This window comes from Erigeron canadensis, chromosome 9 (genome assembly GCF_010389155.1).
Source record: "Erigeron canadensis isolate Cc75 chromosome 9, C_canadensis_v1, whole genome shotgun sequence".
Taxonomy (NCBI): Eukaryota; Viridiplantae; Streptophyta; class Magnoliopsida; order Asterales; family Asteraceae; genus Erigeron; species Erigeron canadensis.
Window position 1 is genome coordinate 6637180 of NC_057769.1, and position 27796 is coordinate 6664975.

At 31.1% G+C, this 27796-nt stretch overlaps 2 protein-coding genes across 2 annotated transcripts; both read right to left on the reverse strand.

The window, feature by feature from the left end:
- Positions 1 to 4233: 4233 nt before the first annotated feature.
- Positions 4234 to 4614, reverse strand: LOC122583114. The gene has a single exon (XM_043755549.1). The coding sequence runs from the start codon at positions 4612 to 4614 to the stop codon at positions 4234 to 4236; it is 381 nt and encodes a 126-aa protein (XP_043611484.1).
- A 4007-nt stretch (positions 4615 to 8621) lies between these two features.
- On the reverse strand, positions 8622 to 9568 carry LOC122582352 (ethylene-response factor C3-like). Its single transcript, XM_043754728.1, has one exon. The coding sequence runs from the start codon at positions 9527 to 9529 to the stop codon at positions 8828 to 8830; it is 702 nt and encodes a 233-aa protein (XP_043610663.1). The 5' UTR covers positions 9530 to 9568; the 3' UTR covers positions 8622 to 8827.
- Positions 9569 to 27796: the final 18228 nt, after the last annotated feature.

A 27796-nucleotide genomic window follows, 5' to 3' on the forward strand; every position in this document is an offset into this window, starting at 1 on the left:
ACGCATAAAAACTTAGCTTCAACTTGATACACTAAAAAGCTTAAAAATATATAGAAATCATATAATTTAATCAAAACTAACATTATATACAAGAGACTTGATTGTACTTGATATATGTTAGTGAGATGAGACGTTAACGTATTCTACAGCTGACCAAAGCTCTTGCTCGTGCAGGGCTCGAGTCTTCTAATCTGAATGTTGGTATTGCTTCACTAAGAGCAATGAATGGACGGGTAATTATTACTAATACTGTATTAAATTATATATATATATACACATATATTCGATTTACGTTGCAATACTGCAAACGAAACTGGCTAACCAGTTATTGCTAAATAGGTTCAAGGTCTTTAAGCAGAAAAAGTCTTTTCTTGATATAGATGCATTACGTTTGTTAAGTTATTGCTAAATTATAATATATGAATAAGTTATTGGCTTTTCTAGGTTTTTAAATTGGTAAATTCTTGAAGTTTTGTTGCAATATTTTGCTCATGGCATGGCTGTGGTAAATGAAGATGCCAAAGGGAAAGGTATCACTATTTTCCCCCTTTTTTTCTAATTTTTTATTCAGATTGATTGCCTCAAGCATGTACATCATCGATCATCTTATAGTAATTTAGCCGTTTTTTTATGTTGATAAGTAGAATTACGCCTGGCAAAATGGGCGAATTTGGGTAACGGGTCGAAACAAGCACCGCTCTACGCGGTTCATTTCATTAAGTAGAATTACAGGACCAACATCATTTGCCCCTATCATTGAACAAGCAATGACTATAGTGGTACAAAGGTGAGGCAGTATCATGTATTATTAATTAGCAATGATGATATGGCGTTATGGCTTATAGTTGATTCTCACACACTAAATACAGGTAAAAGGAGCAGTTTAGGTAGAGCAGGTATTTACGTATTGCTTTGTCTTCGATGGCAGAAAGGCAAGCTGTTTTAAGTGACATGGGAACTGTCCAAATTTTCAACTTGAAGTTTGATTCAGGGCCATCCAAGAGCCGTTTCACACCTAATGTTCATGAAAGGTACTCTAGATCTTTCGTTCTTTACTTTTTCTTGGTAACTTAGTCACACGATAAAAAATTAGAAAGCTGATTTCCGAGGATGTGAAATATGTTGATTACTGTAGACAAATTTCCATTATACATTGCTATTATATTTAAGGTGTGTTTGAATGTGCATTTTGAAAATGACTGATTTAGAAATTTTTTGCAAATAGTTAGTTATAACATGAAGTGCTGTTTGGCCTTTATTTGACTGTGCCTTTATGTGTTTGTGCTGATTTAGAAAATTTTTGCAAATAGTTAGTTATAACATGAAGTGCTGTTTGGCCTTTATTTGACTGTGCCTTTATATGTTTGTGCTGCTTTATTTGACTCTTATCGACGTATTCGCACTAGATCGACACATATTTACAAGTTGCCTATCAAGGGAACCCATAACCTATTGATTGAAGGGTCACCATAAATACCACCAGTGAGATAGGGTAATGGTTGCAAAATGTGTAGGTTACGGCTGGGTAACGGGACAACTGGTTCTGGTCAAAATTTTAACTTTTTTTTCATTATTGTTAAGGTCGAGTGGGTTTGTGACCATGCTAACCAGCAAGGGACTAACGACTAGGATGAGGGAGTAGCTTTGTTATATGTGTGTGAAACCCTCTACATGCTAGTCCATGTATAGGCATCTTGACCAGCTATTTTCTAAAATAGCGAGGAGGTTATTGATGGAAATGCGGACTGGAAAAGTGATGAATGTTGCCTATTTATGTGAACGAGCTGTGACATGTGAATAGGAGGCTTATATAATTAAAAAGATCACTTTCATATTTGGAGCATTAGTTTGGCGACCTATAAAATCGTGTCATCGTATAAGTATTTCTGTCTATTTCAGTTCATGATGAAACTGATTGAATTGTATGGTTTACTCTTTTACAGGCAGGTAAAAATGTATGGTTAATCGACCAAAGTGTTGGGATGATGCGAGACGTACATGTTAGAAATTATGCTTGAATTTAGACGGTTGCGACTTACAACAATGTTTAAGTTACACCTTATTAATAAAATTCGGATACTTGCTCATTTGTTAATTCATTGTATCTTTATTTTGTTAATTCATTGTATCTTTATACATAAAATTAAACATGTTTCGTGTACTTTAAAATATATATTTATTGTTTTTAACTCGGTGAACGACCGAGTATTGTTCTACTGGGCACTCTCATTCATCCAAAATTATAAGCAACATTCAATGAATACTCATTTCGACATGTGTCGATAAAACCTTGTTTTAATGTTTTTATAATCGATGTAATTTAGTGCTACAAGAGAAGAAACTTGTCTCCAAGGAAGAGCACAAGTCCACCAAAATAAGTACCAAAGTACACTAAGCAAAAAAGCCACTCACTTCGGAATTACTGAATAAGTACTACTTTTTCATTTTAGATTATTTTGTTCAAAATAAAAATTCATTTCAAAAATAAAACTTTAACTTTATCATTTTATCTTTGATATGATGTTCTAAAAAACTAAAGAGTAACTCTCTTTATAAGGAACTACTTTTAATCCACTTCTAACATTATTTATCACTTTTAGACACACCAAAAACACCCCTTCCTTATAACCCCCATTTCTAAGCCACTTCTAACACTATTCATCAATTATTATATTATTTCATTTTTATTTTTCACAAAATTAAACAAACACAATTTATTATAAATAAAACACATTTTATTATTAGAAAAACACATTACAACACTTAAAAAAAAATAAAACAAATTACATTTATTCTAAAACTTAAACATTAAACTAGAAAACATAAATTGTGAAAAATCACATTATCAGAAGAAAAAAAAAGGGTAAATTACTTGAAAAGTCATCCAACTTGTCTCAAATACCTTTTTCGGGGTCCCAACAAAAAAAAGTTTTAATGTAAGAAGAAAACCCGGCTAAAATGACTATTATGGGGTTGAGAGTAAGTAGCCAGTCAAAAATAATTTTGAAAGTTATTTTTATTTTCTTTTATTCCATTTATTGATTACATGTAATTTCCATGTCATTTTCTTTTAAAAACAGTTCCACATCACTAATTACAATGACAAGTACTTTGTTCATCTCATTTAATTCTTAAAAATCAAAATCGTTGTACACATTCACAAGACAAAAAAAAATAAAAATGAAAATAAAATAATCCAACAAAAGAGAAACAAGTTGGTTTATATACATTCCCTGATAATTACAATGGTGCAAGTGATGAACAAAATGGAAAACATCTCCATTTAACTTCATCACATCAAATCCTGTATCTATATCTCTATCTCTATATCTATCGATCAAATTTCCCTCAAAATCCTCATTACTCAAAACCCTAAAATATCCACTTACTCATTCATGAACAGTTAATCCCCAAAATGGAAGCACCACCACCGAGAACCCCAAATCCTTTTCCGGCCGTTTTTTTCGGACACCACTAAGCGCCAGGAAGTAGCACCAGTTATCATCATCATCATCCTCTTTGCAATATAGGATCCTCACATCCATAAACATCACATACAAAACGACTTTAAACACACAACTATTACACATTTATAGTTGAAATCTCAACCAAAAAAATATTAGATTTGTGGGTCTTATTCAAAAATACATCTCGATGTTTGTCCGTTGTTGTTTAGGTGATGATAGAGATGATTTTAGTGGCGTCATGGGGTGTCCCAATTCTCCGGCGAAGTAGGGCGACATCGATGGTAGCCGGAATTCAATTTCGGGGGTTTTGTTGATTTGGGATTTGTACAAATGGATCGATGGATTTGTACATCTGGGGTTTTTGTTGATTTGGGATTTGACTGAGTTCTAGTAATTGTGATTAGGATTTGTAAAAATGGATCGATGGATTTATGTATAGAAATATTTTGATATATAAACTCTATTGATTTATATAGATAAAGATGTAAGTGTAGTTATAGATGTTTGAAGATCTAGAAACTAGAAAAAGAGTGTGAAAATATAGGTGCATACATAGGCTCCAACATAACAGATGTTATGTGAAAAAAATAAGTTTTAATTGGTTAATTAGACTCCACATCAGCTTTAGCAGGTCACAAACCCAATAAAGAGATTTTAGCCAGGTTTTCTCCCTACATTAAAACTTTTTTTTGTTAGGACCCCAGAAAAGGTATTTAGGACAAGTTGGATGACTTTCCAAGTAATTAGTCCAAAAATAAACTACGCATCAACGTTGACGGCCGCGTTCTGGGAGGTTCCAAACATGTTCAATCAGAGCATTGCGGAGTTCATGATGACTCCTTATATCGCGCAACTCCCCGTACATACGAAGCTGTGTTGAACACCTTTCAGACCACGTGCGGGTTGGGAGGACAATATTAGCTATCAACTCTTTTTCAAACTCTGTAATTGTGCGGCCGTTATCTTCAACGATCATGTTGTGCAGAATCAAACAACATAACATGATACGTTTTATCTTGTTCACACTGTAGGCCCGGGCTTGTTGCTCAACAATCTGCCAACGACCTTGAAGAACCACGAATGCTCGCTCGACATCCTTCCTTGCAGCTTCTTGGTATCTCTTGAACTTGGTGGTTTTCGGCTCCATCAGGCACTTGAAAGACTTGACAAGAGTGGCTCATTCAGGATAAATACCATCTGCTAGGTAATATCCCTTAACAAACCGCTGGCCATTCACCGAAAACTCTACTTTAGGAGCCTGTCCTGAAGCAAATCGTCAAACAAATCTGATTTGTTGAGGACATTGATGTCGTTTTTCGAACCAGCAAGGCCAAAATAAGCATGCCAGATCCACAAATCATAGGAAGCAACCGCTTCAAGCATGATTGTGGGATAGCCCTTGTCGCCTCGCGTGTACTGGCCTTGCCATGCCACCGGACAGTTCCTCCACCCCAATACATGCAATCTATGCTACCAAACATACCCGGAAAACCATGAACTTGCTCATGTTTAGCAGTTAACTGCTCGTTATCTGCTTCCGTTGGCCTTCTCAAGTACTCGTGTTGATACAGGTGTATCACACATTTGCAGAAAGCATCTAAACATTGGTACCCTGTATCTTGCGCTATTTGCAAGTACTCGTCGAAAGCATCAGCCTTATAGCTATAAGCTAACTGGCGAATTGCAGAAGTGCATTTTTGGAAAATGTTAAAATCGGGACGACCAGAAGCATCCGTCGGTGCTTTGTGGAAAAACTGAAAGTGCTTCGGTAGCGGTTGAACGCTGTTAAAGGAGTGTATATCCCGCGCTATGCGGAGAAACATTACCTTTCGCATTCTAAACCTTCTACGAAACATGTTGGGTGGGTAAGTGCAGTTAGGCGCAAAGTAATGATCGTGTAAAAGTTTTGCAGCACCAAGGTGATCTCGATGGATCACCCTTCTAGTCAACTTGGGTGCTGAAGAACTTGAAGCTGCTTAGCTCTGGTTTTCTTCTTCGTCAAAGATAACGTTAAGACAAGCGCTTATGGCCTCGGGATTGAAAACTGCATTCATCTGGGATACAGCCCGATTAATGGATTCATATTCGGTTGATTCATAATCAGAGCTAGGGGAGGAGGATGCTGATGAATTAGACATTTTTTTGGGATGGTATGTGCTTGAGATGGTTTAAGATAGATAGAAGTATGTATGTTTGATAGTGTGAAATAAAAGGGTAATGTGATAGTGATATATATAGGAAAAGAAAAAAAAATCAACAAAACTAGCCGTTTTGTTTGAAATTTTTTTTTTTACTTTGCAACGAATACAAACACAAGAGGGACCCACCAAACCCACTTCTCTCTGCGTTCGATTTTGGAAGCAACCCTCGGACGCACCCGCTAGACGCAACGGTGCTAGTAGCGTCCTCCGCTTTTGCTTGCGCGTCGGACGCCTCTCAGACGCGGGGTAGAAGCATTATAAGGAGAGGCCTAATATAGTAATTTCTCACTATACAGTGATTATGTATCTCCTAAACTAAAGAGTAATATAGTAATAATTCACAAAAGTCTTATTTTTCACTTACACGCTTATTTTGAGACATAAGAAGTAATATTTAATCTATATTACTATCACTTTTATTATTATTATTATTTCGTTGTAAGGATTGAGTTTATTAATCAGTTCTTAAGTTGCAAGGTATAAGAGTATGCCTATTATTTCCTATGAAACCTACCCTCAATGGCGGAAGGGCACACAGGAGTTTTGGTTCTTTCATAATTTTGAGTTGTAATTAGTAATTATTCAGCATTTGAAGGTAAGAAGACAATATAATATGTATTTTAACCCCTACTTTAAAGATTGGAAAACAAAATATATTTTGTGTCAAAAATTTTTTGACCCCCTAATAATGTAATAATGTTCAAGTTCCACAGATGCTCGTCCTATTCACCTATTGGTAAATATTTACACAAAAGTTGTAGTTTTTTTTAATGAAACATAAGAATCCAAGATAGGAAAAGAAGGTATTGTATTGTATATTATGCTATTATCTTGTTTCCCAAAACAACATACAAAATAAGCTAACAAGAAAAATAAAACCTTAGGTTGTGGTTTGCAAAATGCAAATGTATTTTTGAGGGCATTTGCAAGCTTTCCAAAACTAGACCTTTAACAACGATAATACGATATTATTCCCATCAACAACGGTATTTGTAAATCATTTCATTATAAGTATATTATGTGAAGATATTTATTAATTAATAAAAAAATGGTAGCTTGATGAGAGTTGAAAAATATCTAACAATAATACAAAAGGAACCCTTTAAATTAAAAAAATAAAAAAATATGAACCATTGGATGAAGTTTCCTTATTAAATTTAAGTCATTGATCAAGAAATATGATGTCATTTTTGACTAATCTTTTAGTCAAAACCAACTTAGTCCTTCAATATCAATAGTTTTTATTTGACCCCTTAATAAATAAATTAAGTTATAGAATTAATTATATTAAAATATTTTTGGAAAACTGTAATATTTTAATATAAAATTCTTCCAACGTATTCCACTTATGAATTTCAAGGTATTGTGTAGTAAGGAAAGACGCTTAAAAAATTCGGTTGACATCGTTCAATGTCCTTGATAGGCATGTAGAAGAAGAAATTATAATGTTATTACGTTATAAAGTATTTACATTTATTGCTATGTTACATTTTAATAGTGAGTACAAAATATTATTTAGGTAATAATATAATAAGGGTAATTCTTAAGGTTTATGATTGTCATAAAATATGTGATTAGTTAAATATAGTTATCCGCGTATTACACATTTGATTAATCTAATTTTAGAGTTATATTGGGTAGATATATTATTGGATGGGTTAAGAAAGAGTTAAAAATTAGGGGGTAGTTTGATATTTAAAGGTTGAAAAGTTTTTTAGAAAGAGATATGATTTGTTTTGTAAAAATGTAAAAAAAATCATACTTAATTAGTTGTCTAAAAAAAATCTTAATCCTATACATAAAAAAATAAAAATTACTAAAAAGAAAGTTAAACAACTAAAAACATTTGCCCTGCCTATGACTAACCAATCAATTCCGTCCTCAAAGGCATGCCTCTAATTCCAACTAAATTTGTTAAATATGCAAATAAGTTTTTTAGCAATAAGTTAGTAGTTAATACCACATTTACATTTAATTGAACAGTATGCAGAGCTTGAATCACGCATGTTTGAGATGAAACTCAAAATTCTCGAAAACTCCTTTAATAATCCAATCTTACAAATGTAAAAAGTGAGATTCAAACTCTCATGGATTTCTAAGTATCTAAAACCTTACCAATGAAGAATGTTTAACATATAAGTAACTTCTAGTTAACCACCATAAGTGAAAAACGGGGTAGGATTTTAGAACTTAGATTCCACAGTACCAAACCACCACACGATTGCTTTGAGGCCACAATTTTCTACCATTCCCAAGTTTGAATATTATTGTCTCCATGATTGAAGAAAAAAAGTAGAAACAAATGCATCATAGTCAAAACTCAAACAAAACCTACTCAAATCTGTCATAGGATACGAGCATGACATATGTTAAAAGACAAACGGTATGTCATTTCTAAATTTTTATTAATTTTTTTAAAATAATCAGCCGTCAAAATAGATCTATCATCATTTATCAAATTTTAAACGATGAGAATCTTTGACGGTTCAAAAATTATGACTAAAAAGTTATTGATATAACAACCCAAAGATTGGTATTATTACCAAACACTATACCTTAAACGGATAAAAAAACGGCTTAAAAATCATAAAATATTTACTACATAATGACTATTGCTATATCACATAAAATTATAATATATGTCCACTTTTATGCCTTCGAGGATCTTGTATGATATTTCAGGCTTTCGGCATCACATTTTGATCCGGAAACATTAGGAAGCCCAAAAACATGACTACATATATCATGCCTAACGTGGTCCGATCATCTTATACTCTTTAGTATTATCAAACAACCTATTTATGGTCATTCTTTGAAGTTTCTTCCAATGCTTTCAAATAATGTCGCATCAAATCATAAGGCCCACAAATTGTACACACATGGACAAAACTAAGAGATCAAATTTCTAAGATATCAAAAAGAAAAAAAAAGAAACTTGCAATTTACAAAGAGATGAAGATACAAACAATATGTATTCATATTCTTACAACAAAACAAAACAGAATAAAACAATATACCATTACGGTTTGTGGGCTACAAGGGGTTGACCATATCTAAAGACCATATCTAAAGATTAAGGGCAGTGAAAAATCTACAACGACTTGGTTCTAAACAGTTTTCAACCGTAAGATTTAAACTCAAGAGATTTGTAAGTTGTATTTACCAAGAAATTGTTGTACTACAATCCGATGAAGATAATAGTTCTTCAAGATAATCCGCCCCCAAATCCTCAAAAACAACCATATTCGTTTGTTCCACCTTTGTAGAGCTAGAACCAACACTTGGTTTATTTTTTCTAACTGGTTTCTTCCTTTGAGAATGTCGTTTCTTAAGTGTCACAACGGGTGAACACCCTTCTACAAACCCGTAATTCATTTCTTCTAACGATTCTTTCACTCTCTCAACTGGAAAGTTCAAGACCGCTGCATTTCCTCTCATTGAAAATGCGGCTTGGTCATAAGCCATAGCAGCCGCCTCGGCGCTATCAAATGTCCCTAACCATACTCTAATTCCATTCCTAGTTGAATCCCTTATTTCGGCCGCAAACTTACCCCACGGCCGTCTTCTTACTCCTCTATACGACTTTTCTTTATGAAGTTTCACAATTTTGGATTCGGATGTCACTTCTTCTTCTTTAACAATTACGGTCGTTGAAGTATTGGATTCGGACGAATTGTCACCCATTGATGGACTATAATTGGTTGTGGCTAACATATCGAAAACAAGCATGTCTTCAGAATCATTGAAATTGAAAGGAAGTGATGAATTATGGTGAAAAAGAAGTTCATCCCATGAGTAGGATGACTCTGGTGAGTAATCTGAGGCTTGGTCATATTGTGGAATGAATGAAATATTGGCCATGGTTTGTGTATTGTGATGATGGACTAAAGAAAACAGAGTCCCCTGCCTTTATATACCCTTGGAAAATCTTGATCTTCTAGAGAAATATAATTAAATATTCCATTAGAAAAGACAAATATTATAATTGAAATATGGTGAGTTATTTAATTAAGATCATTCTTGCTTTTTTTTTTATATATATAATTTATTTATAAAATGGAACGTAATAAAAATATATATGCCTAATTGTCATTTTGTTTCGTGCGCAACACAATAGTCTGCATAGTGTTAGCCTGAATATGGAATTTGTTTGTACGGACATGACTATATTTTCCGTCATTGGTGTAACTAGGAACTTCTCCCAATATATTTGTAAAACTAGGAAGTCCGGTGTTGTAGACACCGAACTTGTCCACGTACATTGAAGTCCGGTGTTGTAGACACCGAACTTGGTCTAGGTGGCACTCAGAAAGCATGTGCGGTTTGATGCCAATTGAGGTAGTTTTTGTCCACGTGGACAAGTTCGATGTCTACAACACCAGACTTCCTAGTTTGCAAATATATTGAATCTTGTTCCTAGTTACACCAATTGAGGTAGTTTTTGTCTCATCCGTATAAATTTTTCCTGAATATGAATCCCAAATTTCCCAAAAATACGTCTCAATACATGTCTTACATGGCGATGGAAATAATACCCTTTTATGGGGTACAAGACATGTCATATATTTGAATATTATGTTTGTGTATATAAAATGATATGATGCACTTTTTTGAATGTTTATCATTTTTGTTTATTTTTCTCAAGTCAAGTATGAAGACTAAACGACCAATCTAAGGTTATAAATTTAAGTTATATATATTACGTGATTATGATTGCAAATACATTCAAACTTGATTATTTATTATTATTATTTTTAGTTAATCTAATCGAATAATCTCAAGTGTATCAACTTTTTTTACGAATAGTCTGAAGTTGTTGCAAGTAAACCTCTCTAATTATAAGGTGTATATTTTTTTTTCTCATAAAGCATGGAATTTCATATTTATTTTATTTTACTTATTTTTACTTTAGTGATTAAATCTTTATTACTATGTCACCACCATTTATGATTTTATTTAGACCTATAATGAAATAAACTGATATTATGACGGGGAACAAATCTAGCTAAGGAAAAATGTGATTAATGGGGGTATCCCAATAATATTTGCAAACAACGAACTTGGCAAGTTTAAAACAGGTGTTAATTTTTTTATTTTGGGTATGGACTATAGAGATGGTACTCACGCCATAATTTTGTGTTGAATGTATCCAATCACCATTTTACTTTATCATTTTAAAACATCATTTATTCGTTTTAACTCCTTTTTAGTTCCATAAATAGCAAGATGACATTTTGGACCTACAAGTACTCATGAAAAGCAATAAGTAATCAAAAATTACAATAAATGGATACAAAATGCATAAAAGTAAGAGATATTACTCAACAAATAGATATGTTAAACATGTATAATGTGACTAATATCAGGTACTCTTTGGTCGAATTTACGGATCTACTCGATTGATATTTGCCCCAACCATAGCTAGCTACTAATAAAATCAGACTAGAAACCGAAAATCAAACGATTACCATATAACTATTATAGTAAGAAATCGACATAATACACTTTGATTGATTCCATATCAAATAGATTTGTTATAATGGTAAATCCAACAACGATTCTCATGATGTAATATCAAAAGTATTACTTTTGAAAAGTTAAAAAATATGCATGTTCGATCCTTGAGATCTTTATAAAATAATGATACCAAAAGATTAGAAAAACAGATATATTTATTATTTTATTTTATTTTTTACGATTGGGTAAATATAAACTTTAACTTAGCTAAATAAATAATTGTTTTTATTATTATATTTAAGTGATAATAAAAAGTATAACAATGCAAGTCTAAAGTTCACATAGGTATTAGATGATTAGTCAAATGTATTATAGAGTGACAATAATCAAAGTATTAGTCAAATATATCATCACAAATTATGCATAATCAAAATATTTGACTACTATTAAATCTCTAAAATACTTACAAAAAGATAATGAATTTATAATAACTAAACTTCAATCAGCATATTTATTATACCAAAATTAGTTATGTTTAATAACTCCCTAATAGATTTTAGATGTCTACTTTAGAAAAATGAATAAAATATAATGAATTTTATATTATTATATTTACCTTGGTTGCTAGATTCATGGAATTAGAATTGGGGATTATTTGAATTTTAAATAATAAACAAGAAAAGGTGAGCTATTTTAGTATTTTCCAGATTTAAAATTATTAGATTCTAAGTAATGTACAAGATAATATGCATTTGTTACAAGTTTTAAAATAAATTTAAGTTAAAAACCATTCGTCTGGAATAGCAAAAAAAATGAGCACGTGAGTCAAAATGACGCAAGGCGGCGGGTCAGACCAATATTTTGACGGCATTTATTAACACCCTGGTGTCCCAAGTTCTCCACCCCTGAATCTAACCAAACATTGTAAATTAAATATTATTCATTAAATATTATATTCCAACTATAATACTTTAGCAAAACGTCTTACGTATTTAATCAGAATTACCGTATATTTTAGTTATTTGTCGCGTGGCCACGATTTATAGATAGTTTAAAGTGTTTGTTGATTCAATGTTTTTGCTTTGATAATTAACTTATTAATAATTAAATACTAGTGACCATTAGTCGTTAAATATCAATGAAAAGTTATCAATTACCACTAGTTCGGACACATATCATGATCATTTTTTATTCTATCTTATATTTGTGTATTTATTCGTGTTAACAATTTTGGTATCTCTTATGCACGTTTGGTTCACCATATGTTTTTGAAAGCAATAAAATCTTTCAAATTAATTGCAATCTGAAGAAATGGAATTTGACGGAATATTTTTGATTTTTTGATAATTCAAGTGGCGGAATGAATAAAATTACTTCCTCCATGCCCAAGGAATGGAGATTCCATCAAATGATGAAATGTTTACATTCCTACGCAATGTGATTCCTCTTTTTTTGAACAACCAAACGCACTAAGGAATGAAATTCAATTCCAATTCCATCAGATTCCATCAAATTATGTGAAACACACGCGACAGTTTCTTGACTTTTGTGGTTAATGAGTCCTTATTTATTTGAAACTAGTGTTCAGGTCTGTCCAATGGACGGGTAGTCTCAAAATATATTAATCAAAGCTAAAAAATTGGAATTCAAATATATTATATAGATATACCGAAATCAACTTGGAAATTTGCTAGCTGAATAACCACTCCATCAGTCAAATACTCCTAAAATTGATATCATCTTTTTCATAATATCCGAATTATATCTGTCATACACAAACTAAAACGATGAATTGTTCCACCATGATAAATAATCATACGAAAACATTCAACACCATCTCAACATGTAGCATTTTCCCAACAGCGGCTAAAAAGTTACACCATTAATGAGCTAGTTTCAAAATAGATTCAAAATAATCATAGTTGATATATTAAAGTATGATAGCAAAATTCCACTTTTTATCTAAAAGCAATATATAATCGTAAATTTTAAGTATATACCATTAATGAGCTACTTTCAAAACCTTATCAAAATAATCAAAGTCAATACATTAAAGTAATCAGAACCCTACTCGTAGCACATTTAGACTTTATATCTAAAAGGTCATAGAAAGATATAATCGTAAATCTTAAGAGTTAATATAGGTTACAAATACAAAATTTAATATATAATGTTTAGATTAGTTAAGTCATATATCATAATTTAATTAATAAGAAAGCTAAAGAAGAAACATACGAAAATTAACTCATATAAATATTGTATCCAGTTTACCCCTTTTTCTTCAACTTTAGTTAAATAAATTTACAGTTTCTTATATTCTAAAAGTGTAAACTATATAATTTGAAAAATACATACCAATTCATCAACAAAGATTATCTCAACGTTTTGATTTTCTTTGGGTTGTTCCACTCCGAAACAGTCCATACATGCACAACACGGAGTCGTAAATGGTAGCTAACAAGTGTTGGCTTAAAATCTTCAAGATGAACTTATGTGGCCATATTTTTTGTTGTTGAAGAAAAAGTGATAACGAACCTATAATGGACAACAAAACTAAATTAAAAGAAATAATAATAACAATAATATAAGAAAAACCATTTTATAGTTGATCGTAGCTTCTTTTTTTGTTGTCGTACGTGAGTTATATTATAGATTACCAATAAAACCGAAAAGTGTAAATTAATTATTTTTAAATTGGGTGAAATTGTAAATTGGTCATGGAAAACCAAAAACTGTAAATTAATTATTTTTAAGTGTAAATTGGTGATGGAAAACCAAAAAGTATAATTAACTATTTTTAAATTGGGTTAAAGTGTAATTGGTGATGGAAAATCAAAAAGTGTAAGTTAATTATTTATATCGGGTTAAAAAGTGTAAATTGGTGATGAGAAGCCAAAAAGTGTAAATTAATTGTTTTAAATTGGGTTAAAGTGTAAATTGGTGATGAAAAACCAAAAAATGTAAATTAATTTAGATTAATATTTAAAAAATTAGAAAATTAATAAGGATGGAGGATTAGGCTAAAGGAGGGGGATTAAGGATGCCAAGTATATCTCCAACTCCCTATTTTAGTTATATTATAGATAGATAGATTGTTTTCTTTTTTATCTTTGATATGTGTCCAAGTCTTTTTATTTTTTTTTAATAAAATCAGTCGTTTAAAAATGGATTAGTCGTTTAAAAATGAAATAGTCAGTTCCTAATTTCTTGTTCTCAAAATTGACATTTTGATCACCAATAGTCGGTTAATAACTTACTGAAATATGAAAAGAATGAAAAATTTATTCTGCAAATATATTGTTATATCAAGAAAAATACTCTAAAATATCATCATAAAATTTTTATAGACTGGTGGTATGTAACTTGATCCACTAATTAATAGGTTTCAGGCATATAGCTTTCACATAAAAATGATGTATGGGCCATTTTATTAGTGTTGTGATATCATTATCAAGCTAGGCTAGTTCATTTTACGGTGATGCTAATCTTTAAGATAGTTTATTATTTTTCTATTATAACATTAACATCAAAAAAATAGAATATTAGCATTACTATTTTTACTTGTTATACAACTACTCAAAAAAGGGAAGAAACCATTGGTTAGAGTCGGCATAAAGAGTAAAGACGATTTTATTATTATAATTTTATAATTACACTATGTAATAATTAGCATCTCTTATTAATTTTACGTGGTATTTTATATAGAGATTTATTTGGATTGGAAGAGGTAGTACTCAAATTGCACTTTATTTAAAGTTTTTAATTAGTAATAAGGGGGTTTATTATTGGAAAAAAGTAGAGTGAGATGTAATTAATGTTAATCTAATCTAATCAAATCAAATCTACGCTTGAATTTTTTAAGCAAAGATAGAATTAGGTGAGTTGAGTTGTCGCTTAGTGGAGGCGCGCCTACGTGCATAGATTTAGCTAGCTTACATGGACATACATGAGGGGACCGTTATTATAGTTGCTACATCGTGTTTATCTATATTTTTCTATTTTCCAATTTTCGGAGTGGTGGTAGAATGTTTTAAAACCGTTTCAAACCATTGCTCGAATCGGGTTTTTGAAGGACGACTGTTTTTTAATGCCCAGTTTTGTATTTGTTTCGAACCGGTTGGTTTTTCAGCTTTTTAAGTTGAGTTAATTGCACAAATCATCTTCGTGGTTTACATATTTTTGAGATTTTCATACCTTTGAGTTATTTTTAGTGGATTTCGTCATTCAACTTTATCTTTTTAGTGGATTACATCCTTTTGAGGGATAAAAAACACGAAAAACATTCAAACCTTCGAGTTATTTTTAGTGGATTTTGTCCTTCAACTTTGCCTTTTTAGTGGATTACATCCGTTTAAGGGATAAAAAACACGAAAAGTATTCAAACCTTTTTAGCATCTTACATCTTTCAAAAGGATGTAATCCACTAAAAAGGTAAATTTGAAGGTCGAAATCCACTAAAAATAACTTGTAGGGATCAAAACCACGAAAATGTGTAAACCACGGGAATGATTTATGCAATTAACTCTTTCACGTTCAACCAGTTTTGCGATAAGCGTAAACATATCATTCATTCAATATAAAAAATGACATTTTAGGGGGTGTTAGGTGTTGCGTTTTCAAAATAGATTTTTCGTTTTTAAAATTGCGTTTTGAAAAAGCATGTAGATACATGATTCTTTAAAACTGCGTTTCATAGCAGATAATCACTTTTAATCCGAACACTTTTTAGATTATTTGTGTTTTACAAAAGCAATAATCAGATGATCACTTTAAAACGTAATCCCAAACACTCTCTTAGGCTTTCTCCAACACAAGCCATGTTACCGGCATGCTAGCTAGGCCCTTGTCCGTCAAACCTTTGCGTTACCGTTAGTGAACAGTCGTTAATTCCCCTTGCACCTTATAACGGTTGATAAATGTTATGTTATAAATATCCTTTCAAATATTAGAAAGGTGTCCTAAATATTATTCCTTAAATGTTGCTGTTAGTACTCCATCATGTCATATACAACGTGATTTTAGTCATTTATACGCAAGACACTTGTGAACCTTAATCACCTCATACTTCTTTGTTCGAAAACCTCAGTCAGTCAACATATCCTTTGTAAAGTCGGTAATATGATAATGACATACAAAAATGTCAAATTTATGATGTAATAACTATACAAAAAGACAGGCTGATTCATGAATCAAGGATTCATGATGGTAACAAGATCGAAATACTGATGAAAAGTGTTAATAAAAAGTAGCTGAAAACATGAAACTTAAGTAAAAAAGGGAAGTTAACTATTGTGACACGAACACTAATTGTCTAAATTCAGTGTTCTATACACTACTCAATTTCACTAGCCTTATAGAACGTGAGTCATTCAACATCATAACTCATAACCATAAAATTGTTTCTACTAATTCCACAATACCGATCAAGTAATTCTTAAAATCACAATCATTGTTTGTATTTTTGCAAATTCACAAACCACATGACCTGCACTTTTCTTTTTGCAAAATTGCAAGTTATAGTTTGCGATTTTGACTTTTCCTTATCCACATATAGAGATTTTTTGGATGAAAAAAAGGTAAAAGAAAAAAGTCAAAGTTTTCCATGGTTTGTGATTTTGCAAGAATGCAAGCCATGTTTTGCGATTTTCAGAATCACAAGTTATGGTTTGCAAGAAATTTAGCAAACCTTGAAAAATGTTAGATCATTATTATTGTATAATTTTTATTTTGAATATTTTTGAGCATTTAAGTTATTTTCTCCGATGATGTTAAAAAATGGGGGAAAAAAAATGCTTCATTTTTCTCATTTTTTAATATCTTAGTTTGAATCTTTTGTTATTTTTAAATTTGACTATAAATATTATTTTTAGGTTATATATATAATTCTTAATGAAAGTTCTATCAAATATATTTATAATCGTTTTCAATCATATATTGTATATTAATCAATTATATAATTGTGTTCAAAGCAAAAAAAAAAAAAAAAAATTAAAAATCAAACTAAAATGTTAATATTGGGACGGTATTTATTTGGTGTTTGTATAAGTGGTAAACTGGTTAGAGTGTGTAGTGTGTCCTGTGTAGTGACATTAACATCTTGACAAGGTTCAAAGCCCGGTAGAAATTTGTAAAAACTGAAAAGTCCACCACCACTCCCACTTTTACACGTAAAATTTTATACACTTCATGATTACGATACCTAACTTTTCACTGTTTTGATTTACACCCCACAACTTCCTTCTACAGTAGACTTGAAAATTTTATAAGTTATCTCTTCTTTAAGGATATCCATGTGTTGGACTTTTAGTCACCATTTTAACGGTACATATTCTTTTGGATCTTCATATGATGTCACAATTTTATCATTTAGTTGACAAATATTATAAACAATATTACTTGTATTGGATTTAACCAAACTTAATATTAACAAAGCCAAATTGTGTATTAATAACACACCTGTTTCTTTCTAGTAATTTAAATATTTACCTACTCTAGCTATTATCTTGTTGTCTTATGTAAGAACGTCGATGAACCATACATTATCATACTGTAACCTGAAGTGACTTACAAAGAGGAAAGAATCGAATGTCTCATTTATATAATGTTATATGATTTTAATTTTTCATGACTTTTTTACGGAATGTACCGTAAATGCAATTATTTATTCTACTACTCTCAATTTTTCATGACTTTCTAAGACTAATTACTTTTGAAAACTATAACAATGAAAACAACTCTAAAACAAGATATTTTTAAAATACGATCAATATATTCATATAACCTTAATCAAGTATTTTTTAACATACACAAAATTATTTAAGATTAAATTAAAGTTGAAAAAATTAGACTTTACAAATTTTTAATGAGATAAATGGAGTATCAAATATGTTTAGGGCATTATATATAATTACGTGTAGAGTTAAAAATTAAATTAGCGGTCATGAATACAAAACTTAGATAGTGTCCGTATTACACATAGATAGATATATATATGTGACACTTGTAGGCTTTAAAAGAGTTAGGCAATCATATTATTATACATCAAATAGTAAGTACAAAATGGATTGAGTAACCTTCTTTATGACATACACATCACATGGAAATACATAAAATAAACCCCTCAAGGAAAGGGAGTTGCCTCGTGCGAATTGAAATTCACAATCTAAGCATGACTTATTTTTGCAAATAGGAGACTTATCCCTACCACTAATATTTGGATACATCGTATGGAGTCCACAATTACTTGATTTATATTATTTAATTATTATTTCTTTTTGGACGTATACACATAATAGTAATGGATACTTCACACTCTCGTTTGAATTATAATCCAACTTGTGCAATTATTTAGAAAAACTATTACTAGACTAGTCCGATGGGCGATGGAAGGGGGTCAGGTAGGAGCAAGTGGATGTTCTATATATGTTCAAGGTAGGATTATGACATGCTTTAAAGTTGGTAGGGTTTGAAGTGGTGTTTTGAGTGAGGCTCAAAATCCAAAAGTCATGACATTTTGTAGTTTTGTTAGGGGAGAGGGTAATATTTTGACCCTTTGTTTGTGGGTATTATTGTGGTGCTTAGAGCGTAAGGACTAACCCGTTATTATTTGTTTGTTTTTTTTGTTGGAACGCCCTCTTCAATCCCGGGAGGCGTTCCGGCTCATCAACTTGCGTGTCCCGTTTCATTTTGAATGCATTAGCCTAAACGGAGTATCCCGTTCCCTCTCGAAAATTTCATCCGGAACACCTAAACTCGGTCCCAGGGGCATTCCGTCCTTTTAAAACGCATGTTAATAACGCGTCTGGAGTTTTGGACTTATGTGGGAATAATGGCAGTTTGACTGCCTCGGTCAAATGAAAAGCAAATTTTTTTTATATATTTTTTTAAACCAACTATATCTATCTTCTTCTATCTATCTATATATATATATATATACAAATCACCATATCTATCATCTACTATCTATCTATCTTCTCCTAGCTTTCAAAAAAATCACCATAACACACTTCTATCGATCTATCTAAACCCAAAATGTATCCCAGTCAGTGGGGTTTGAACTTGTTTACGAACCAAGACGCGGGTAACAATCAAAGACCACCCATCCAACCCGATTTTGATGATCTGAATCTTCATGATAACCCGGATTTTATTCATTCACTTGGTACAATGAACATTGAATCACCTATGACTCCGTCGGGATAAATAACACCGTGGATTCACCAAGATGCTTTCGGTTTTGCATTTTCTCCGTCCGGTTTGTGTCAAACACCCGGCGCCATGTTTGGTAAAATATATATTTATTTGTTTGTTAAAATCGAAAATATATATATATATATTTTTTTGGTTATATATATATATATTTTTATAAGTAAACCGAATATATATAAGATATATATATATTTCGGTTATATATAAAAATATATATATATTGTTATGTTTATATTTTTGTTTTTAAGATTCACAACCAATGATTAATACACCGCCGGCTACGGGATCCTTTTACGATGATGTTGAGACGGTTCAAGAGACACAACCTGAAGGCAGTGTTTCTGCAACGTAAAAAGAACCCGGAAAACGAAAACATCGGAGGAGAGTTACCGAGGAGCCGAAGAAAAACGTCTCCCAAATTAATTGGTCGTAAGCGAAAAGCTTGGTGTTATGTCGAGCTTGGGTTGATGTATTTGAGGACCCCAAATGCGGTATGAAATCATTAGTTTTACTCTTTTAGTAATATATATATATATATTACTGTAATTCGTATATCAATATATAAATACCGTATATATTTATATATTTAGTAATATATATATATAGGGAAAAGTTAAATTAGGGACTCCTTATTTTAGGGACTATTAGGGACTCTCTCCACCTCCTTCTCCGGCCATCACCACCATCTTTGACCACCACCATGATCATCTCTGACCACCATCATGATCCTCCGACGACGGCGACCATCTCCGGCGAGACTTACACATGTGTAAGTAACTTACACGTGTTTTAAGTACAATTTTTTTTAGGTAGATCACCCATCACCGGTCACCCCCTGTGACCTATCACCCTCTATGACCTATCACACTATGACCTATCACCCTCAATGACCTATCACCCACACCAGCTTTGGTTTATGAATATCCCTAAGGGCGAAGCCCGCTCCGAATCATAATGTTTATTCAACTTACACATGTGTAAGTCTCGCCGGAGATGTTGCCGAAGATGAATATGGCCGGAGATGTCGCCGGAGATGATGATTGGTGACTAGATCTGATGAAAATGGACGGTCTAGATCGAGTCCCTAACAGTCCTTAAAATAAGGAGTCCTTAATCTAACCCACCTATATATATATATTTGTTTATATTTATATTTTTGTAAACCGTGTATATATATATATATATTTGTTTTGTTTTTTGTAGTAAATTATCAAAAGTCTCAAACGTTTTGGTTGAAGATTCAAGAAGCATATCATAAAAATTTGAAGAGGTTGACGTACCGAGGCATTGAGTCCTTACAGCCTTATAAGGGAAGTGGTGGAAAATTCGGACTAGAGTCACCAAGTTCAATTCTTATACTGGTTCGGGTTATCAAAGTGGTTCAAACCAAGAGGATTTGATTAGTAATGTTGTTAGCGAGAATAAAGGTAAAAACCCGAGTTTTAATTTTTAAAAAGAATGGCAGTGCTTGAGGAGAAGTTCGAAGTGGGAGAGAATTGATAATTAGGAGGCGATGAATAGTCATGGTGAGCCGAGTGCTAAAAGGTCAAAGACCTCATCTAGTTCGGGTCAACAAAGTGTGGGGTCTTCTGCGAGGTTTGCATTCGACCTTAATGATACGGAGGAGGAGGAACTGGAGCCTCAACCGTCTAGGTTGAGCCGTCTAGTGGGGAGAGGTACGGCTTAAAAAGCTGGACGTGCGGGGTCCTCACGGTCTAAGGGCAATGCGGTGGATGACGAGGCGTATAACATAGCAGTGGATATGCGGAATTTGCAAGAAGTGGCCAAACAACGCCAAGAGATCGAATTGAAGAAGCTTCAACTCAAGACAAAAAAACAACGACGCAAAGATATGAATTTCTTGGCTAGGGACTTGTCTCATTTCCCACCGAGCGATTTGTTTTGGAGGTGGAAAAGGCTAGAATTCGCGCCGAATATGGATACGAGTAAAACTAGTTTTAGTAAGTTTTATTGTCTACTTTTAGTTTTTTTAAATTTTATTAAGTACTTTTAGTTTAAATTTTCATTGTATTTTTAGTAGGGATGGCAAAGAAACCCGTACCCGATGGGAAAATCCGAAACCCGACATTTTTGGGCCGGATATGGGTCCGGGTAAGCGGGTCTAGGGATGGTTTTATTTTTTTTACGGTTTCGGGTCCGGGGACGGTTTTAGATGAAAACCTGCATACCCGCCCCGTATACTCGAAACCCGCCCCAAACCCGTATACCCTTAAAAAAAAACAATAACATAAGAATTCAATATTAAAAAAATAATAATGATGATTAATTATGTGCAAAGTATATAAAAAGAAAACCCTTTTTTAGTTGATCATAGCTTCTTTTGTTATTGTCGTACGTGAGTTATATTATAGATAATCAATAAAAATGTAAAGTGCAAATTAATTATTTTTAAATTGGGTGATAATGTAAATTGGTGATGAAAAACCAAAAAGTGTAAACTAATTATTTTTAAGTGTAAATTGGTGATGGAAAACCAAAAAGTATAATTAATTATTTTTAAATTGTGTTTAAGTGTAAATTGGTGATGGAAAATCAAAAAGTATAATTAATTCAGATTAATTAAAAAACAAAAAATTAGAGGATTAATAAGTTAGAGGAGATGGATTATGGGTATACCCCAACCCTCACTTTTAGTTAAATTCTTATAGATAGATATATCTATGTTGTTACACGCTTACACTTTATGAAGATTATTTTCAACTTACTTTTTTTTTAATGTCAAATGACAAGATAAGATATACCGAGAAATCGATCATAGCTAAGGCATTTGTTGTATGGGATTTTTTTTTCCCCATTTTTTAAGTAAGTTTATCAAAATTGTCATTCTGAATATACATATATAGACGGAGAAAGGTTATGTAAAGCATGTAGTACGTATCTTAGCTAAAGCATGGCAGGATTATGTAAAATTCACAGGGAGATTATTTAAATTCAGGGGGCTATATATGTTTATCAAATTTAAAGGTTTATTTTGTAACTTTTTTTAAAGTGACAGTACCTAAACTTAGGTAAAGTCTGCAATAAAGATCATTTTCTCTAAATAGATATAATAGATATATAGATATATTAAACTAATGCATAAACGCAAACGGCATTTAGTAACCCAATTTGGCTCTCTATCGGTGATGACAATTGACAAAAATTAAGCAATAAAATAAACTAAGCTCACAGTAAAAAATATTAAAGATGATTATAGCAAATCGTATGATCGTATCCTGATTTGGTAATGCGAGGACTAAAATAGGAAGGTGATGGTGATGGTCTAAAATATGGTAGTGTTTGACCTTGAATTGAAAACCGACCTTTCTTAGATTTTAGGTTTATTTTAATATATCTAACAATAAAAAAAATATATGTAATTTAATCTACTATTAGTTAGATTATAATATATTTCAATTTCAATAAAGGCTTTCAGGTTTCCTTTACATAAATACATCTATCCAAATTTGATAATGGATGTGGGTCACCCTGCAGCCGTCAATTGCAAATTCCTAATTTGCCCGCGATTATTATATCTCCAGGACTCCAACAAACAAACTACAACCGTCAACCAACTGAAGAAATTAACGAAGCAAAGGGTGATTGTGGAAGCCGGTTTCACTGTTGTTCGGTACCTAATATATACCAATATATTAAAACAAAATTGAGTTATTATTTAATTGACACATGACGAATTACTTATGTGACAAGTGTCCCTTTTAATATAATCAATTAAACCGAATTAAAATTCCTATTTAACTTCTACTTACCTTATAATTGTTTAATATATTATATTTACCAGTATATATATAACAAGGTGCTAAATTCATTCATAAATAAACAAGAACTCTTGGATGGATTCCATCTTTGATTTTGAACCATTAGATCAAATTTAATTATTTCATATTTATTTAATGACAATATTAATACTTATACTTTTTATAACTATACAAAATAATCCCCCATTATATTTAATTTATACTTTTTGATTTTTCCATCACAAATTTACACTTTTTACCCAATAATTTTAATATAATATATTCAATAGATTAATAGTTAATATATATCATAATAATAGAATAATACTATCTATCTTAGATCTTATCCAATAGAATAATACTCTATCCGTCTCATATTAAATGTCTACTTTTGACTTGTCAAGTCTTCTGCTTTAAACTTTGACCGTAAAAATATTTGTCTATATTATATAAAACTTCATATAAAATATATAGACGGAATGAGTTTTCAATGTACTTTCCATTGGTATAACTTTTATCAATTATTATATAAAACAAATAAAGATATTTATGGTCAAAATTGCAAACAGAAGACTTAACAATACAAAATTGGACATTTAATATGGAACGGAAGGAGTAGTTAATATCATATGGAAAAAATAAATCATTTTTAATTTGAAACATTTAATATATGTTTCATATAAAATATATAGATCAATTCTCTATTAATAAAAATAGTAAGCTGTATTTTAAACAAAAATAAAATAAAATTGAATATTAATAATGTCGTAACAATCTGTATCTACAATATATATATATATAATGTCGGGTTTAGACATTATCAACGACAGTTTTGAGAAGGCCGAGTTTAGCTTAGGTGAGTGACAACTTTGGGAACGTCAACATTTAACATTGATCTGTAATTTTGGAACATGTGGTGACGGAAAAGTTGCGCTCTTTTAAACAACATAAAATAAATTATCGAAATTAATGATATATAATTTAGCTTCTAAATATGCATGACTATTGTGATTACTATTATAAAGGAATTTGAAAAAAAAAATATAACGTTTTAACATACAATTATATCATCAATGTACTGTACAATTACCCAAACAAAAAAAACCCTTTTTCCAACCCTTTTTTTTTCTATTCTATTAAAAATAAAAACAACTTAAAATTTTACTCTGCCAATAGAGGGGTTTATCTCAAAAATAATGTTTCCAACCAAGTGATATACTTTCAAAGAAGAGGCATATGACAATAAAGTCAATGTTTGTATATATTCTTTATTTATTAATATTTTGTAAGAGCAAAATTACAAAAATACTCTTAAAAAAATTTACATTGTATCAAAATTGGAGTGGGGACTCCATTTATGGTTATATTTCATAAATTTTGCAAAGTTATTATAGAGTAAAATCTAAACTCAATACTAATGTGTTGTCTATGATGGATTCTAACTCGGCAATTCAAAGTATTTAGGATATATTATTTTTCTTTCTTTCGATTGATAAAGATCACAACTTCATTTTTTTGTGTAGAAGGGGTAAGGGAGGAGGGGGTCGAACTCGGGAAATGAAATGTAACAGATCTATTGGAAGACAATTGTCAGGTAAAAAAGTTGGTGATTTAGGTCTTGGTGGTTTAGATACTCTTAATTTAGCATTGATATGTACAAATGGATATGACATGTGGTTCAAAATCTGAATTACGTTAAGTTTAAAATCATCAATGTGATTCATGGTTCTGAGTTTGCGTTCCTATGTAAAACAAATACTAATAATATGTAGGCAAATATATGTTCCTCATTCTCGGAGGCACACTCGATTGCTAGCCCCCTTAACATGTTATTAAAGAACAATTATGAGTGAAAATAAGACAAGATTCACCAAATTGGAGTGGGGACTCCATCTATGGTTATATTTCATAAATTTTGCAAAGTTATTACAGAATAAAATCAAAACTCAATACTAATGCAATGTTTATGATAGATTCTAACTTGGTAATTCAAAATATATTTAGGATATATTATTTTTCCTCTATGTCGAATGATAAAGATCACAACTTCATTTTTTTGGTGGAAGGGGTAAGGGAGGAGGAGGGGGGTCGAACTCGGAAAATGAGGCAATTGTCAAGTAAAAATGTGGGTGGTTTAGGTTTTCATGGTCTGGATACTCTTAATTTAGCATTGATATTGTACAAACGGATATGACATGTGGTTCAAAATCTGAATTATGTTAGGTTTAAAATCTAATGTGATTCATGAATCTGAGTCTGTGTTCCTGTGTAAACAAATGGTAATAATATATGGAACCTCATTCTCTAAGGCACACTCGATTGCTAGCCCCCTTAAGATGTTATTAAAGAACAGTTGGGAGTGAAAATAAGACAAGATTCACCAAATTGGAGTGGGGACTCCATCCATGGTTATATTTCATAAATTTTGTAAAGTTATTATACAATAAAATCTAATCTCAATATTAATGCGTTGTCTATGATGGATTCTACTCGGCAATTCAAACTATTTAGGATATATTATTTTTCTTTAGTTCGATTGATAAAGATCACAACTTCGTTTTTTTTTTGTGGAAGGGGTAAGGAGGGGGGGGGGGGTCGAACTCGGAAATGAAATGTAATAGATTTACTATAAGACAATTGTCAGGTAAAAAAGTGGGTGATTTAGGTTTTGGTGGTCTGGATACTTTTAATTTAGCATTGATATGTACAAATGAATATGACATGTGGTTCAAAATCTGAATTACATTAGGTTAAAAATCATCAATGTGATTCGTGGTTCTGAGTCTGTGTTACTGTGTAAAACAAATGGTAATAATATATAGGCAAATATATGTTCCTCATTTTTTGAGACACACTCAATTGCTAGCCTCCTTAAGATGTTATTAAAGAACAGTTGGGAGTGAAAATAAGACAAGATTTTGGAATGGTCATTGGCTTGATGGTGAAAATCTCGCAACTCGGTTTAGAAGGTTGTATGCCTTGGCACTATCTAAAGAATGTGTCATGATTGATATTTTTTATGATATGACATGAAAATCCGAATGACATCGAGATATTTATGATGACATGGATAAGAAATAACTTTTGACATTGAATAATTTATTTAATCAGTAAGATTTAATGGGCAACAAAATAAGTGTTGTGAAATTATCAAGGTAAAAAAAAAATGTTAATAAAGTGAAATTGAATATTTTAATTTGTTAACTATTAATTAAGAAAATAGTATTTTAGATATATATGAGTATAAAAAATATATTTACCCGCGTATTACGCGAGACAATAATCTAGTTATATTGTATATCTATGTATATATATATATGGTAACATCACGGTAAGAACATTCTTAGAATAAGAATGGTGAGAACACTTAAAAACATCATTTTGATGCATTAAAAGTGCATAAAACTAACATAATACATAACTAATAATCATTATTTAAGTATTAAACAACACATTGATCCGTCAAAATTGAAAAAACCAAGTTTTTTTGTTTTGTGCATTCATCTTGGATGCATATTCATCAAAATTTTTTATTTTTTATTTTGACAGATCAATGTGTTGTTAGACACTTAAGTAATGATAATTAGTTATGCACTATGGTGGTTTTATGGACTTTTAATGCATCAAAATGTAGTTTTTTAAGTGTTCTCACCGTGTTCTTATTTTAAGACTGTTCTTATTTGATTGTCCCTATATATATATACTAGATCTTTTACCCACACGATGTGCGGCTATTAAAAAATATAATTGAATTCAATATTGGTAAAGCTTACAATGTAGACGTCAATCATGATTAATTATTTTTCTTTCTTTCTTTTTTTTAGATCTAGTAGTATAATGCTAATGTATTGGTTATCTTGTTTTTCTTTAATTTAGTAGTATAATGCTAATATATTGTTTATTTGTTAATATATGAATAAAAATTATATATCTAAGGTATGTTTGACAAAAATAGTTGTAGCTTGTATTTATAATTTTTATTTTAGCTTTAAGTTGTAGCTTTTAAGCAAAGTTGTTAGCTATAAACTTTATTTTTTAGAGGTTTTTGGTACGATAGTTTTAGCTGCAACTTTAAGAGGTATATATGTGGTTTTAATAATGAAATACTTCATCTAAACTAAAAACCTCTTTACCATTACTTCAAATGTCGTTTCATTTTGGATTTTTTTTCTTTAAAATAAAAACTAAAGTTGGTTGTATCTAAACAAAACTTTTAGCATAAGTAGAGTTATATAAACATATAATTAATAATTAATCTTTATACTAAATAAAAGATAATTATTTTTCAAAAGTATTTTTAGAAAAATTGTGATGTGCAGTCTACATTTTTTCTTAAAAGCTCTTTATTTTAATTATGATGTCATAAATAATTTACAATATTTTTAATTAAAAATAACTCACTAAATACTTATTTAAAGTTACTAATCTTTTATTACAAACAAAGAAATTTTTTTTAATAATTATTATGTTATTCAATTCATCATCTCCATATAGATTTATAACTAATAACAAAAATTACATACATGTTTTATAGTTTTATAATTTATTAAAACGCCTGGGTTAAACCCGGATGAATTTGCTAGTTACATTATAGGAAACAATCCTATAGTTGCGCTTTTTTTTATGAATTATAAAAGTATTACTCCCTTCGTCCCACTAATCTTGTCCACTTTTAAATTTTCAAAGTCAAACTTTACGAAATTTG